Source organism: Marmota marmota, unplaced genomic scaffold (assembly GCF_001458135.2).
Source record: "Marmota marmota marmota unplaced genomic scaffold, marMar, whole genome shotgun sequence".
NCBI classification, from domain to species: domain Eukaryota; kingdom Metazoa; phylum Chordata; class Mammalia; order Rodentia; family Sciuridae; genus Marmota; species Marmota marmota.
The window spans coordinates 53,665,599-53,681,923 of record NW_026000229.1 but is presented as its reverse complement, the minus strand read 5'-3'; the positions used below and the strand labels follow the sequence as shown (position 1 = coordinate 53,681,923).

The 16,325-nt window shown below is 39.6% G+C and overlaps 1 protein-coding gene across 2 annotated transcripts in view; it reads right to left on the bottom strand.

Annotated features, from left to right (window-relative positions):
- Daam1 (dishevelled associated activator of morphogenesis 1) overlaps positions 1-16,325 on the bottom strand; it is a 109,600-nt gene that overhangs the window by 38,167 nt on the left and 55,108 nt on the right. For both annotated transcript variants that reach the window (XM_048793056.1, XM_015480943.2), the window contains 11 exons: positions 16,090-16,161; positions 10,398-10,492; positions 7,333-7,666; positions 6,634-6,744; positions 6,421-6,524; positions 5,143-5,209; positions 4,786-4,903; positions 4,220-4,358; positions 3,909-3,967; positions 615-802; positions 1-105 (listed from right to left, as the gene is read on the bottom strand). The exon at positions 1-105 is cut by the window's left edge and continues 177 nt beyond it. In XM_048793056.1, coding sequence (XP_048649013.1) covers positions 1-105; positions 615-802; positions 3,909-3,967; positions 4,220-4,358; positions 4,786-4,903; positions 5,143-5,209; positions 6,421-6,524; positions 6,634-6,744; positions 7,333-7,666; positions 10,398-10,492; positions 16,090-16,161 — 1,392 coding nt within the window. The remainder of the gene's footprint in view (positions 106-614; positions 803-3,908; positions 3,968-4,219; positions 4,359-4,785; positions 4,904-5,142; positions 5,210-6,420; positions 6,525-6,633; positions 6,745-7,332; positions 7,667-10,397; positions 10,493-16,089; positions 16,162-16,325) is intronic.

Below are 16,325 nucleotides of genomic sequence, written 5' to 3'. Positions count from 1 at the left end.
TGGGGGTGGTGGGGGAGGAAGGAGGGACCCAGGCACTGAGGAAGGAAAGGGCCCCCCTGGTGCTCCAGGCGAGGGTCCTCCTGGGACTGAAGCACAGACGGCCCTCTGAAAAGATACAAGGAGAAAAAGAGGAAATCAATGGAAGAAAGAAGTTCACTGGATGATTTTGAGAATCTGTCACTTGGCCTTAAGTAGGTACCATAGAGAAATCTCGCACTTGTGAGAACAGGGGTTTAAAGGCCTGGTGAGTTTGGGGCTTTATGGACTCAGTTGAGTCACCCTTTGTGTTTGACACTTGAGAGCTTATCTACGGAGCATGCACAGCTCTCTCACCTTTCATATCATCATCCAATTTGGTTTTCATGAAATTGGTTTTCACGGTAAAAGCTAATATGATTTCCTCTGCTTTTTGTACAGAGCTAGTACTAAAAACGTGCCCCACCCCCAACCTCTGCTACCAATACGAGATTACAGAGGGAGCTGGTCTCAAAGCTACTGTGATCAACCGTGAGATATCTCAGATCTATGTAAATTGCCTATGTAAGGTTGCTGGGATCCGGGATAAGGAAGGCTTTGGCAGATGCCCGAGAATGCAAGACACCCGTGGCCCTCACCCTGCTGAGCTCATGGAGCTGTGCTGTGAGGTCCGCCACCTGCTGCTTGACTTGCTTATGCTCAGTAGTCTCCTTTTCAAGTTTCTCTTTCATTTTATTTAAGGTCTGCATCATTTCTTCCTTCTCTTGGGTCTTAGCATCACATTCTCTCTCTTTCTTTTCCAATTTCTGTTGCAGCTCATTGTGCTCTACACATAAAAAAAAAAAAAACAATTGAATATGAAAATGGGAGGTTCTTCAAGGCAAAAATAGCTTTCCTACAAAGAAAACCAGCTCTTCTTCAGCTTGGTACCGTTCCTCCTCCCCACCAAAGGGAGACCCCCAGGCTAACATTGCTCATGCTTGAAGGGCTTCAGATGAACAACTCCACTAACTACAATGTTAACCCAAGTAGAGACCCTGAGACCATAATTCTAAAAATGAAACAAAGTTTGAGTAACTATTTGTGGAGGAGAATGTTGGGTAGCTAATTCAAAATCCTGTCACAGAAATGGCCCCTGAGCCCCACTAGGAAATAAACGAATGTTAAAAGGGCCTCTTCTCACAAATTAGAAATGGGACAGGGAGATGAGTGAGGATTGCTGGCTCTGTCCCACTGGCGGAAGGGCTGAAAGGGAGGCTCTGACATGATTAGAAGCTGCTGCAGACCACGTCATCAGCGTGACACCAACTTGTTTCTCCCATTCCCTTCTCAGAAGGCCATCTGAAGTATTTTATGCTTCCAGCAAGCTATTAAAATTCGGGAAAGCAAATGTTATCATCTCAGTATCAAATATCTTAAGGACAGGAGTGTAGGTTGAGCATGAAAATCAGTAATGTGGGGAGAAAAATATTAGCTCTCAGCTGTGGTTTCCTGCTTCCCTAGTCCTGCTTTAATGGAACAGGGCACCCGATTTAGCAGGACACTTATTCACACTGCCAGCGAATATGTGCTTGCTGACAAGAGTGATGAGCTTTGGAAAAGAGAAAGAATTAAGTTTAGGCTGAAGATTTTTATTTCAAATACTTGGCCCCAATTCCTATTCTTTTTATATCAATAAATCCACCAGAGATATAACCCACTGAGGCTAAGTTATACAAAGTTAGTCTCTATTTTTTGAGTTTGATAACACATTTAAATTCTTGTTGTCTCTGTCCCTGACCTTCTCTTTTCGTGTCCCCCAGAATTGCGATTTGCAGGGAGAGGCATGAACCATTAAAATGCTTGGGTTTTGGCAGCCTTGGAGTTAACCACTGACCCACTTCTACCACTCTGTGGATGCATCTCTGACCTCCTTGGATCTGCATCTAAAGACTACCTCACCGTATCCCCTTTTCCTTTTTCTGTCATCATGTCATTTCTCATTGAAAACAACAAGCCGAGGGATTAGCGTTCTTCTCACAGGAATGCCACTGACAAATCCTGCTGCCTCAGAATCCTAAGAGGTCTTGACATTCCAGTACCTTCCAGACCCCACACTAAGTAGGCTATTCTGTAGGCTGGAGCAGGGCTTAGGAGACTGTGATTTCCAAATGCTCCTTAGATGATCCTAGTTTAATGCCAGGTGTGGGAAGCTCCAGTCTAAAGACACGCCCATACATAGTCTGCATTGACTATATATTTGCTAAGCTTTCATTGAGTACTTCCTGGGCAGGCTCTCCACCAAAGACAATTTTCCTCCAAATATTCTTCACCTTTCAGGTCCATGGAACTTTCTGCTCTACACAGCCTCTGCCTCCTCACTAATTTGTCAACATGTGCCCTTTTGAATCTAACTTTGCTTTCCTGAAGCCCAAGAAAAGGATAGAAGATCAAATCTTCAATCTTTCCTCTTTTATACTATACCCATGACTTCACTTTAAACTATCCTGTTCCTCTCCCTGACCTTGGGGATTCTCTCCTCTACCACCTCAGCCACCTGCATCTTGTAATAACGGCTGTCATTTATTGTGCCAGATACCATGCTAACGTTCTATTTGTTTTGACACTTTATCTTCACAACATCCCTGTGAGTTAGGTTTAATCTTCACATTGCAGAAGGGGAGGCTGGAGGGGAAGAGAGGACATAACTTATCCTGTTCAGGGAATCAGGGAAGGTGGAGTTATTATGGTGCAAACACTTATGTCCCAAGTGCTCTCCTCAGCTGCGAATCTCCATGCTCTGGGGTGGAATAGTATTCCTCAAACACCCACTCATGGATCATTTTCTCCTTGGTTTCATCTCCCTTTACCCTAACTTTTAGTCAATGTTTCTATTCTTTCCACAGCAGTTCCTGAAATTTAATTGTAAAAATGCATGCAGAGCCTCAATTATTAGAGATCAGCATAGATACATATGGGAACTAGTTAACAGAACAGGAATTCACATTTGGTATTTTCCTGTATCAGCGGTGCTTTTGTGCTCAACGGCAAAGGATAAATGTGATGAGAGGAAAGGAAATGCTCAGCCATCTCCTGGACATTCTTTTCAGAGCATTAACTAATGGGGTGAGTGCTACTGCATTTCATTGGCTGTGACTGTGTAACTTGGACAAGGAAAAGGAAGTCAGCTGACCAGTATGGTGAAAGAGCGGCGGCTAGGATTAGGGCTGTTCTCACAAAGCGGCCAATTTTAATTTGCTAATATTCTGAAGGAGGTAGGAAAGCTATCCATTTCTGTGAGTGGCTGGCACCATGAGGAACACAAGGGGGATAATATCAAAGACTTATTCAAATACTAACAACTGGCTTGTTGTAGTTTTATAACACATATCTTTACAATTGTCATTGATTTTCTGCATGATTTCTCTTTTTATGATGGGTGCCAAATTGAGGTCATGGAGAGAATTGGGATGCTGAGACCCAGTGGGTTACGGCTGGGTTACGCTTCTCTTTTAAAGTTCTGGGCAAAATTTCAAAATTCTAGAGTCCCTTATTCTATTTCTTAAGACCTGAAGTATTTAAAGAGCAGCTATGGGGCAGAAGAAGGGTCTGGATGATTGGTAGTTAAGAACATTTGAATTAACAAATACTGAGCAGCATATGTCACAAACTCTTCAAAAAATTTATGTGATTATAAGCCAAGGAATAAAATATTTGAGAATCAGCATGACAATTAAAATTGCTTGGTTCAAAAAAAAAGCCTGTGCAAAAACCCCTCAAGACATGGAAAAAGAAAAGTTCCTTGATGTTCGTAAGTCAACAGGAAACGTCAGTACAAAGATAGGAAGAGCAGGGTTGTCACCCAACAACCAACGACACGTCCCCTGCTCTTGTCAGGGTCACCCAACAATCAGTAACGCCACGTCTTCTTTTGTGAGGGCCTCACCGCTTACCTTTTCTCATTTTTTCTGCTTGTTCTTTCCACTGCTTAACTTCATTTTCATTAACCAACCTGTATAAGTTAAACGAGTACTCATTACAAAAGACGTGAAAAGGTTGACCACTAAATGCATTCTCCCTGGGTACAAAAATAGTCTACTGCAGAGAAAATCCTCAGTACATGCTTGATACCCATTTAAACCCAGATGTTGCTTACAAATATTGCATGTGCTTATAGAGTGACTTTATATTTGATCCTAGGATAAAATATATGTCTTATATTATCACCATTATGTCACAGGCAGTGGAATAAGAAGAGACTCACATTCGTACGACATTCTTAATATTAAAGTTTTCCAGAGGTGTGGAGTCGGGGTCCTGTCCTTTGTCATTTTGGATTACTATCTGCTGTATGATTCTGTCCAGCAGTAGCCAGTACTGAACAGTGTTACCACTCCTCTTGTCTAAAAAGGAAAAGAATGGTGGAGGAAATCATCAAGTTGTTTGTAAACTGAGTATTTCCCAACAATGGTCACGCTTTAAAGCCACAGATCCAAAGAGATGTTTACATCATCTGCACCAACATTTCCCCAAATGCTGGAATTTTGACACCTAAAGACTATTTATTCGACTGAGAGGTATTTTCTACCCCTTTCTAAGTCTGTTGTAAAGCTTATATTTATTTTCAAAGTAAAAGTAAATTATAAATTCATTTCATTCTGTGAATTCCACTGTATCCCTTAAGCTGTGGGGGGAAAGACATGGTCTGTCACGAAATGGAGTTCTGTAATCCCTGGTGTACACGCCCCAGCCCCGTGAGCACCAATCAGAAGACAGAGCCCAGTGGGCAGTGTCTCATCGCTTGAACCCCCCAGGGAATCGAACACTTACAAGGCATCTGGAGGCAGTGGTGAAGGATGGACATGAAGTGAGGGTAAGCTTCACTGTGAGTCAGCCTCTTCCTGGTCAGCTCAAACATCTGAGTTGCACTTTTTGTGTCTATGTGAACCTATTTTACAGGAAAAACAAATCGAAGTCAAACACCCAAGTTCTTCAATTCTCCCAATGCAAGATAAGTAAGTCCAAGGCAAATACAAACTAATCCTGTGTCTTAGGTTAAAAAAAAAAAAAATAGAGCTTAGATTTTGTTCACAGGTTACACTGACCCATGCCAATGCTACAGTACCCTTTCAAGGAGAAATTCTGTGAGCTGGTGAGTTAAACCAGAATAATGACAAGTATACATACCAGTTCAAATCTTTTGGCAAATTCTAGTTCATCTTCATTTCGGAGCATTTCGAAAAAGTCTAAATGCCTGAAAGATAATTAAAGAAAAGTTATTAAAAGCAGAACATGCTACGAACACAAGTACATAGGATTCAGGACATTAACAATAAGGCCTTTCCTAAATTTTCAGAGATCTCTCCAAAAGATATATAGTAATACTTGAATGACTTGAATGACTTCACTTGAATACTTGAATGACTTCACTTAATTTTGTTATAAGGGAAAAATAGATTAAGATCAAGATAAAGTAAAAATTTAGAAACCTACAGTGCATAGCACATACTAGACAATTATTAAATTAATATATATCAAATCTAAAAATAATCAAGTTCAGATTCCACTCATGGAGTCCCTTTGTGGAAAATAAGCCCATCTACCCATACTTGATTTGCTATTGAACTGAAGATCACAAAAGAAATATTCATGTCATTCATTGTTTATGCAAATATTTATTAACCCCTACTACCACATATTCTGTGCACAGGGATTGATACAGTCTATGTAGACAAATACATCCAGGTCAAGGGAATAGAAAATAAAGGGAAGTGAAGTAAATATATATGGTGGCTCGAAAAGGTCTTTCTTGCAGGGAACAAGGGAACAGGTAACATCTGGACAGCTATGAAATATTTTTTGAAGCTGACAAAATAGTATGTACAAAGGTCCTGAGGCAAGAGCTTTACTGACATATTTACAGAATATCAAGAAGAGCATGTTGCAGCGAATGATTGAAGAAGGGCACTAGAAGGAAAGATCTGAGAGGTAATGGGGCCATCTTAGAAATGATAAAAATGACTACAAACAAGAACAAAAGGACAAGAAGTGAAAGGTGACATTCACAGAATGCCAATCAAGGGTACTGAGACCATAAGTTTTATAGTCAATTGTAGCAACAAACAAGATAGTTGTCATTATTGTCATCAATATGGTCACCAATTTTTGTAAGTATAAAAATCACTAAAGTTCAGAAAAAATGAATGACTTGGACCAGGATAGATAGGAAGGACAAGGCAACCCGAGGATAGGATATAGATTAAGGTCTAAAGCCAAAACCCACTTCAAGTTCTCTGCCCAACAGGCTGCTTCCTTCAAAGATGAAGTCTTTGGATAAAAACATCATTAGCTGAACCGACACCCTGGTGTGAGCTCCTCGTGCTACAGACACAGGCTGCCATTCAATATTGTACCACACCCACGGAAGAAGCATAAACTATCTCAGATCAGAACAGGCTCACTTACCTATCTAATGTTGAATTTTCATGTTCCCTTAATTTATCTATTACAGGTTGAATTCCTAACATCAGAAATTCATAGCGAAGATGAAGTCTAAAGTCCAAACTCTCCTGAAAGTAAAAGGGTGATAAAACATATATTTGTGCTTTTCAGACTTGATAGAATTTATTTTAAAATTATTCTTCATATTTTTAAAATCACAATATGGAAGGTTCTTACCACTCCTGCGCCTTGGCTTAGCACTGCGTTAATGAAGGACATGATGGCAGTCTTGAGACTCACTTCATCCCGATACCGCCCGGTGCTTTTATCCAAGTCATTAATTAAGGTCTATCAAGGATACAGATATAAAAACAAAGGACTGAATCATTACTAACCTTGTGCTCATTTTGCAAAATTTTGTATGCGGATAAGTTAATTTTTAAAATCTTGTGTTTAGTCAGAATTCCACTGATCCACAGAAAGCTACCTTTCTTTTTCCTTTCACATCAGTCCTAAAAATTATACTTAAAAAAAATTTACAGCATGCATGTTCATATATACAAGTATGAAAGACTTGGTTACCTCAGCTTGATTTTTACATTTGAGTAAAAAAGTTGACACAATCTCACTTTTCATCTCAATCCTAAATCAAGAATGGCAATCTGTAGAATTTTCGGGGAGCATTCCACTGAGTGGATACAGAAGATGTGTTGCAGGCCTGCATTTTAAAGTTCAGTAAATCTAAAATCTCAGATTGGTTGACTATAGAAAGTATATACTATTTTCTGGTCCTTAGACCCAGAAGAAGGGAAGTTACAGTGTGAGTAGTCACTTGCTGGAGGGAATCTCAAGTCATGTTCCCCCTTCAGGGCTGGAAAAGGCACCTATCTGTGCAGTTAAGGATGGGGTGAGAGAAGAAGGGGAGGGAACGCCCACCTGAAAGCGGGTCCTTTCGCTGGCATACTTCTGGTAGTGCAGCATGGCCTGTAGAACCTTCTTGTGGCCCCCAGGAACCAGGCACACGGCGCCCAAGATTTCCAGCACGGCCACCTTTGTCTTAATGTTCTCTGTGCTCAGACTCTGAGCAATTACATTAATACTCTCAGAGTGAGCCAGGACGTGAGCCCGACCTTGAGAGTTGTTCATTAGCGCCTTTATACATCCAATGAGAGAGGTATGTATTCGAGACTCAGAGGTCTCATAGTCCATGGTCTTTAGAAAGTTGAGAATACATGACAAGCCATCCAAGTCGATGAATCTGGTTACAAACCTGTCATGAAGAGAAGCGCATCAGACTTAAGTCTCTTGGGGATTTTGCAATAGCCCTTAGCAGACAACCTTTGGAGGACAGGGGAAAGAAAGAGGACTCAGTTCCGAAAGTTCCAAAGGCCTCTTGATGAGGGCTTCTCAATCCTGCCTCTTATAATCTAGCCAAAATCAGGAAAAAAAAAAAATCTGTATTTGAGGTAAATACATCTCAACTGGTACAAAGAACCATATTTGAGTAAATGAGCAAAAGGACACTCAAAATATATATCTTGTCTTCGGTTAAAATCATCTGCTGATCTGAGTTATTGCAGGTCCCATGTACTTCTATGTGCTGACTGCTGACCCTGGTATACTGTAAGAAAAATCAGAGGGTGTCCTTCAACTCCAGGACATTTGCTTATCAAACGAATAACTATTTGCAGCCCTAGGAGGTTTTGAAACAATACTCTTCTTTTCCCTACTCTTTTTTTTTTTTTTAACTTTTTAAACTTGTTTTAATTAGTTACATATGACAGTAGAATGCACTTTGATACATCATATATAATGGATTATAATTTCTCATTCTTCTGGTTGTACATGATGCAGAATCACACTGGTCACACAGTTACATGTATACATGGGGTAATAATGTCTGATTCATTCTGCTATCCTTCCTACTCCCATACCTCCTCCCCTCCCTTCACTCCCCTCTACCTAATCTAAAGTAATTTCCATAGCCCTGCCTCATTGTGAATTAGCATCTGCATAGCAGAGAAAACATTCAGCTTTTGGGTTTTTTGGGATTGGCTTATTTTGCTTAGCATGATATTTTTCAGCTCCATCCATTTACTGGCAAATGCCATAATTTCATTCTTCTTTAAGGTTCCATTGTGTGTGTGTGTGTGTGTGTGTGTGTGTGTGTATACCAATTTTTTTTTTTTGTCCATTCTTCTGTTGAAGAGCACCTAGGTTGGTTCCATAGTTTAGTTACTGTGAATTGGGCTACTATAAACATTGCTGTGACTGTATCACTGTAATATGCTTATTTTAAGTCCTTTGGGTATAAACCGAGAAGTGGGATAGCTGGGTCAAATGGTGGTTCCATTCCAAGTTTTCCGAGGAATCTCCATACTGCTTTCCATAATAGTTGTACCAATTTATATTCCCACCAGCAATGTATAAGTGTGCCTTTTCCCCCACATCCTTGCCAACATTTTGTTTGTACTTCTGATATTTGCCATTCTGACTGGGGTGAGATGAAATCTTAGAGTAGTTTTGATTTGCATTTCTCTAATTGCTAAAGATGTCTTAACCCAATCAGTGAATTAATCCTCTGATAGGGATTAACTGAGTGGTAACTGAAGTGGTAGGGTGTGACTGGAGGAGGTGGGAACTGCGGCATGGCTTTGGGTATATATTTGAATCTGGCGAGTGGACTCTCTCTCTGCTTTCTGATCACAATGTGAGCTGCTTCCCTCTGCCACACTCTTCTGCCATGACATCCTTCCTCACCTTGAGCCTTGAGGGATGGAGCCAGCCTTCTAGGGACTAAGACACCTGAACCATGAGCCTTGAAATAAACTTTTCCTCCTTTAAAGTTGTTCTGGTCAGATCCTTTAATCACAGCAGCAAAAATAGCTGACTAAAACAACTGTAAATTAATTTTTATCAATATTTATAACCTTTATTGTAAAGTCAACCAATGGAAATAATTCACAATGCCTATGTGCATGTCAAAACCCTTGAAAATTCCAGAGATAATACAACTGGTTTATCTTACTATTTAAGAAACTACCAAATTATTTAGCCTTGGATACCCATTCAATCTGGGCATGTAGAACACACTGAAGCAAACACTGGTTTAACTAAGATAGTCTAGAAGACCTCTGTCCTAAAACTGCACCATATTTTCAATGAATTAATAGATTTTTCTTTGTTTGCATTTTATTATCAAATAAAGAAAAGCAATTATTTTTTGAGCCATTCTACCCAACCACAGGATCCAAATATCACCAAACTGGTTAAGCCAGTTGGCTTCATTCATAGCACCTGTGCTAATGAAATGTGCCTGTGGGAACACCAACACCTCACCAAATCCTAGAGGCCTGAATGGAAGTGACGATGGAGGAAGCACTCAGTGGAAACTGATTACCAGAAAGGAATGAATCACTATTGCCAGAAAGTCTGCCCATCTATTATTTTTAATTTCTTTCATTTAGCATAATGTTTGTAAGGTGATTGCATGCTGTGACTGGTACTTCATTGCTTTTAATGGCCATGAAATACTCCACTGTGGACATACCACACTTTGTCCATTCATCAATTGATGGATATACTCTACTTTTTGGCTTTTGAATAATGTAGACATGAACATTTATGGGCAGGATTTTGGGGAACACATTTTCATTTCCCTTATCTGTATGTCTAAAAGTAGAATTGTCAGGTCACATGGCAACACTAACGTTCTGGAGAACTGCCTAACTCTTTTCCAAAGTGGCCATACTATTTTATATTCCAAGAGCAATAAATAGGGTCCCAATTTTTTTCTACATTGTTGCCATTATTGTTAATCTCTTTTTAAATTTTAGCAATTCCGATGACTCTCTGCATGTCTTTTAATTGAAGAATATCAATTTATTAAATACTCAATGGTTAAAGAATTTAAAAATTCTTGGAAGTCTGACTAGTGCAAAAAATAAAGTAGGAAGAAAAGGAGAGAGAGAGAAAGAACATGCTGCCCAGGCAAGAATTACCTCATTGGTTTTGTCCTTAGTGCTGTCTTTAAACTTTCTATAGTTTTACTTCTCTCTTCTTCTTCTTCCTTCTCTAAAGCCAGCAGGGATTTTCTCTATGCAAAGAAAACAAGTCACTCTTCAAATTGTACTTTTAATTATCATATAAACAAGACAAGTCCACAGATTACATGCTACTATCCAATAATTCATAAATATGAGATTAAGGTTTACTACAAGTTCAATTATAGAACAGCATCACCAAGAATTCCATTTATTCTTTTTTTGTTTGTTTGTTTTGTTTTTACTACAAGGCCTTTTAAATTTTAAATAACATTTTAGGGAAATGTTTAGAAATCATAATTGAGATGAAGTTGCCCAAATGCTTAAGTAACTATTCTGTAATTGTGCCCTGATATTGATATTAATATTCATAGTTGATGAAAGACTAGACCTGTAGCTGAGCACAACACTCTGGCAATTAAAGTTGATATTGTCACACTATCAAACAGAGGAAGTGGCAGCAATTTTCCCATACTATTGCTCTCAATTATGAGTCAAAAAGTATAATCAAGATCAAAAGGGTTTTGTTATACCCCAAATTTTAAAGACCAACACTTAAAATGGACCTGACTTTTTAATATCAACTTTTTAATATCACCTGAAACTACAATGGATACTTCGTCCAGATTGAATGTGTTAACTTCCTGAAATGCTTCAATGTCATTTAGAAATCAGGATATAGATAGAGTTGTGTGTGTGTGTGCGTCTTTGTGCTATCCTGGGATGTTATAGCAGGGCTTCTTAAACTTTAATATGGACATGAAAATAGTGTCTTGGCATCTTTTTAAAATGCAGGCTCCAATTTAGTAGGTCTGGGTGAAGCCTGAGATGTTACATTTCTGAAATTTTTTTTTAGGCAATGCTGATACTGCAGGGGCAAGATATTAAGCAGGCACTTCTTAGTTGATATTAAAAAGCCATAAATATAGTAAGGTTCACAGTCCTTTCTACTCTACTGCACTCCATGATCACCTGCTTGTTCCAAAGTACCTCCAGTCTTAAGGTCCCAGGACTTCCACCCATGAAGCTACAGGTCCCAGTCCTTCATCCTACTCTAAATACATTCTTGTCCAGTCTCAATTGTTTCATCTGTTTCGGATTCTGATAAAAGGCTTGACTGGAAAACAGATTGAGGTGGCTGCATAGTCAAAGAAAAGCTTGACTCTTATCCATGGATCTCAATGATCCAATCTCTGCCTTTATTTCAGGATCACAAGTCATCAAGGGTGACTTTATTATTGTAAATCAACAGTATCAGTATTAAGTAACTAAATGTTCATTAAAACCTAAGTTTGACCACATAACAAGAAGGATAAAACCTAAAGCAAATGAATACACCAGTCTCTTTTATGGCCACTATAATAAACAGCAGTAGAGCTGCTGCTTCTTTTTCTTCTTCATTTTTTTTTTTTTAGCTTGTTATTGTTTCTGCTAAAACTGTCCTCTTGCTGGTGATGCATCTGGACAGCTGTCACCAGAGGATAGTAGGAGAAGAAACTGTGTGCAGAAATAACCAATGAATTCCTGCAGAGCTCTGTGGGACCCATCCCTAAAAAAATTTAGCACAAATCCAGCCAAGGATGCTTAATCTCCAGTGGCACAGCTGAATTCATTTGTACTCTTAAGCAATCACTCTGACTGCAGCTCAGAATCAGGCCTTTTATGAATATCACTTCTTGTTCCTAAGCTTAACTTCATAAAACTGTCCCCATATTAAAGATGACACATTATTATTGTGGGACACTAATGCCATGTATCTGTCCTTTTAGCAATCCTAGAGAGGGTGGGACATTTGAATAAAGGTAGACTACATTAAGTCCCTCACTAGGAGAGTTGGGAGACTTATGAAATGCCACAGAAAGTTAAATTGGAACTTCTTTTCTCAATATGGAACATTATCTTTTTCTCAAAGGAGAGGAGATCATGACTTTGTGTGTGACACAGGTATATAAATATACCTGATATAGATTTGGATATAAGAGATTGCATTTAGTGTGTTAAGAAAACTGAGGATAGGTAGATATACCTCATTCTAATGTGACTTTTTAAAATCAAATGATTTATAGAAATCCTTGAGTTTTCAAGCTTCACATTTAGGAAGAAGTTTCAATTTGCACCTCTTCTCTTCTCTTCCCTCCCTCCCTCCCTCCCTCTCTTCCTTCCTTCCTTCCTTCCTTTCTTTTTTTCCTTTTTGGTACCAGGGATTGAACTCAGGGGCACTTGACCACTGAGCTATATCCTCAGTCCTATTCTGTATTTTACTTAGAGACAGGGTCTTTGTGAATTGCTTAGCACCTCGCTTTTGCTGAGACTGGCTTTGAACTCACGATCCTCCTGCCTCAGCCTCCGGAGATGCTGGGATTATAGGCATGCGCTACTGTGTCCAGCAATTTGCACCTTTTCATAGAAAAGCCTACATTTCTAAAGATGTCCTCTGTGCCAAACAATGCCTCTTGGCCTGTAGAAAACAGGCCCTGTGAGGCCTGCTTTGGATGTCCTCCCTAAATGCCTGCTCACAGAAGTGGGCACATGGCAGTGCCCACGGGCAGAGGATCTCCCAGTTAAGGTTGCGAAGGTGGACACTGGAGATAAGCACAGATCTGGACAGAAATCAGCACAGTTAAGCACAGATTTGGACAGAAATTCAGCTGGGAGTCTGAAAAGCTGTTGAAGCATTTCCTTGGTGTGAAATCAATAAGCTAGCCCGCTAAGCTGAGGGAGCTTCAACTCACAGCCTCCTCGAGAAAGTATGGGAGAGCCACATACAAAACAAGCCCAGGTCCTTTGAGAACCTGTTAGGTTGTGCTCCTTTATTATACCGTTTTTCACTCTTTAAAAACTAACAGATCATTCAGGGGTCCTTTAAAGAACAAAGCATTCTTGTTAGGAGGCTTATGTAAAGCAACTGAACTGGCTCCACAAATGGCCAGTTTCATGGACCAGTAAGTGTGGCGCTTCTCGACCTGTACTGTTTATCAGACTCCTGAGGCATTAAAAAAAACAAAACAAAAAAAAACAGATGCCTACCCTCCGCCCCTCCCTGTGAGACAAGTCAACAGTGTGAGCCTGGGGCTGGGGGCAGGAAGGGTCACCAGGCCTCTTTCATGTGTCACAGGGTTTTAAAAACCTAGTCAGGGAAAGGCAAATTGGAAGGAGTCTTTGGGCTCATCCGACAGGTTTGATCTCCTAATTAGATGACCACTTCCTAATTAGATGATCTTGGGCAAGGAAACCCTTCTTGGAGTCTTAGACTCTATTTCTATAAATAGCACTGGCAGCATAAGGTGCTGGTAAGGATTTAAAACAACTTGTAAAGTGCCCGATACACGGCCTGTCACATGAGGCACACTCAGTAGCAGTAATTGCTGTAGACACTGGATAATGACAATGTGGACAAACTCCTCTTCAACAGGTCCCTTAGCAAACAGCTAAGGAGTCTAGATGTTGGGCCATGAGAAGATTTGAACAAACTGTGCCCCCTTCTAGTCCCCAGGGGCAATGTCTCAGGATTTCTGCTGTGTGTTGTCAGGATTTCTCCAACACAGATGTCAGAGAGATTAGCTAGAACTACTCAAGGAGGTGGTGGCAACAGATATGGTGAGAAAAACAGAAAACATAACACAGGGTTTCTGGCCTCATCAGATCTGCCTGTTCCTTTAGGTATGCAGAGATTTAGAGGCCTCGTTAATCCAGGGACAGTTAATGCCCTTTATCTTTGACCTTGGAGAGATGGTGACTCAGCCCTAACAGGAACATTAGAAAGCTTTGTTATGCTTTTAACACAGAAAGGATGGCAAAGTCACAACTTAATAACCTTGTGATGCCCTGGAAGCAACTTCAGATTAGGAACCAAATATAATTAAAATGTAGACCAGCAAAGATGGCATGAAGCCAGGAAACATCCAAGGAGCTGGAAGGAGAGAAAAGAAGCATCTTGAAGGAGGAAGGGCCACATGCCAGCATATCATAGACCCTGTTCCTCAGGAATGAGCCAGGTCAACTCCAGACAGGTCAAGGATAAAGTTATTAATGCACAAATTAATATAACTGCCCCAATATTTGAAGAAGGAAAAATCCATAATATTCAGTACTTCTCCATGTACATCAAGGAATTCATTAACAAAGAAGAAACATCTCATTAGAAATCAAACAATGCTGACTTAATTACAAAGAGAGACAGTCTGCCTGATGGTTCTTTTTTCCCTAATAGTCAGGAACAAGAATTCACAAAATAGCCTTTACATGCAAGAAATGTTCAATGGCTCCAAATTATTATTGCTTGGTTGGATGCACACAAAATCCCTGGTGGTCACCACGAATCTCACATTCTGTTAGCATATCTGTATAAACGCTGAGATTGCTCTACTCTATCTTTGGCACTGTGCATGATGCATAAGAAGGATTTGGTGGTTTGTTTGTTTATTTTTTCTGTCCTTTTTCTGCTGTGCTTTTAGATTAGAAATCCTCGAGGCTAAAAATTATGTAGTTTCTTCAATAATTAATACAGCCCTGTTCACATTTACCAGGCTGTTTATCACTTATTGCAGAACAACAGAAGAAGCATCGTCAAAGAACAAGCTAGAAAAGAGGAAGTTACTACAAGTTAAGGCCTCTCAAAGTTTAGCAAAAGAGTGAATGGTTCACATATTCTAGTCAGTTTTTAACTTTGGCAAAAGCAATGAAATACAGATGGTTTAAAATGTTTGCTTTAAGTGATAAGACATTAATTCTCCACATGGACTTTGGAGAAGGCAGGAAAATCGGTAGAGGAAAGTATTCTGGAAGCTGTTACCTATTTGGGTGTTATAAACTCAAAAGTTGAGTATAACATATTGACTTCTAAAATCATGAGTGTGTCCACAGGTAAGACTGTAGGCAGCCTTCAATTTCTATCAGCAGTAACAGGATGTAAACTAATAGTCCTCAAAGGCCGATGATTTATTTACTACTATAAATTTCAGCCATGATCGGTAGATACCCCTCAAGCTGCTTGGAACACTGATGTCACAAGATATGATGTGATCAGAATTCATATTTTAGATATTGAGAATGCATTTTAAGCAATAACTGCATCCAAACCCCATGTGCCAAGGCTTTCCCAAGAATATCTTAGCACTATTATTATTGTCTTTTCATTAATCCACTGACTCCATGGATTCCTTAAGGACCTATTAAGAGAAAAGAGCATCATGATCCCCTATAAAATCAAGAAGCCAAGGAGGAACCAAAGCCCCAGTAAAAAAGAGAATGGGAGGAGTATACTGAAGGAGTTGTTTAATCATAATATTTTCAGATGATATAAACTTTTAGAATAGTATTGCAAAGCTCCAAATGATTAGTTAAAGCAATTGCAAGTTAAAGTTGAACACAAGCCAGATTTCAGATTATGTTTCCTGTTGTAACATTAAAGTCAATTATATTTTAGTGTGTGTAGACTTTATTTAAAATGTACTAGAAAAATCACTGTGAAGTAACACTTCTACCCCTTTATCAGCCGACACCTCGTGCCCCACCTCCAACTCTGAGGGTTTGGAATGGAGCTTGGAAGGGTAATGACATTTGGTAGATCTTACATAATTGAATTTATTGTGCAAGTGTGTACTTTGTACTGGATTTTAAAACTATGTTGTAGAAGAAAAAGTATACCTACAGCAGCCATGGAATTGAGCTGATCAATGTAGAATTCAGGCCAACTTGTAGCTCCCTTGTTTTCTTCCTGGTCCTAAAAAGGAAAGAAAAAAGAGAAAAGGTGACATATCACCAGTTATCCACGTATAGCAGTTCTCCTGACTTCCAGAGCATACAAAGGCCTGCACAAACCACCAGAAGACACATTGGGATAGGAGACATCTATTTTTAAATTTTGGCCTTAAATCTTGATTGGCC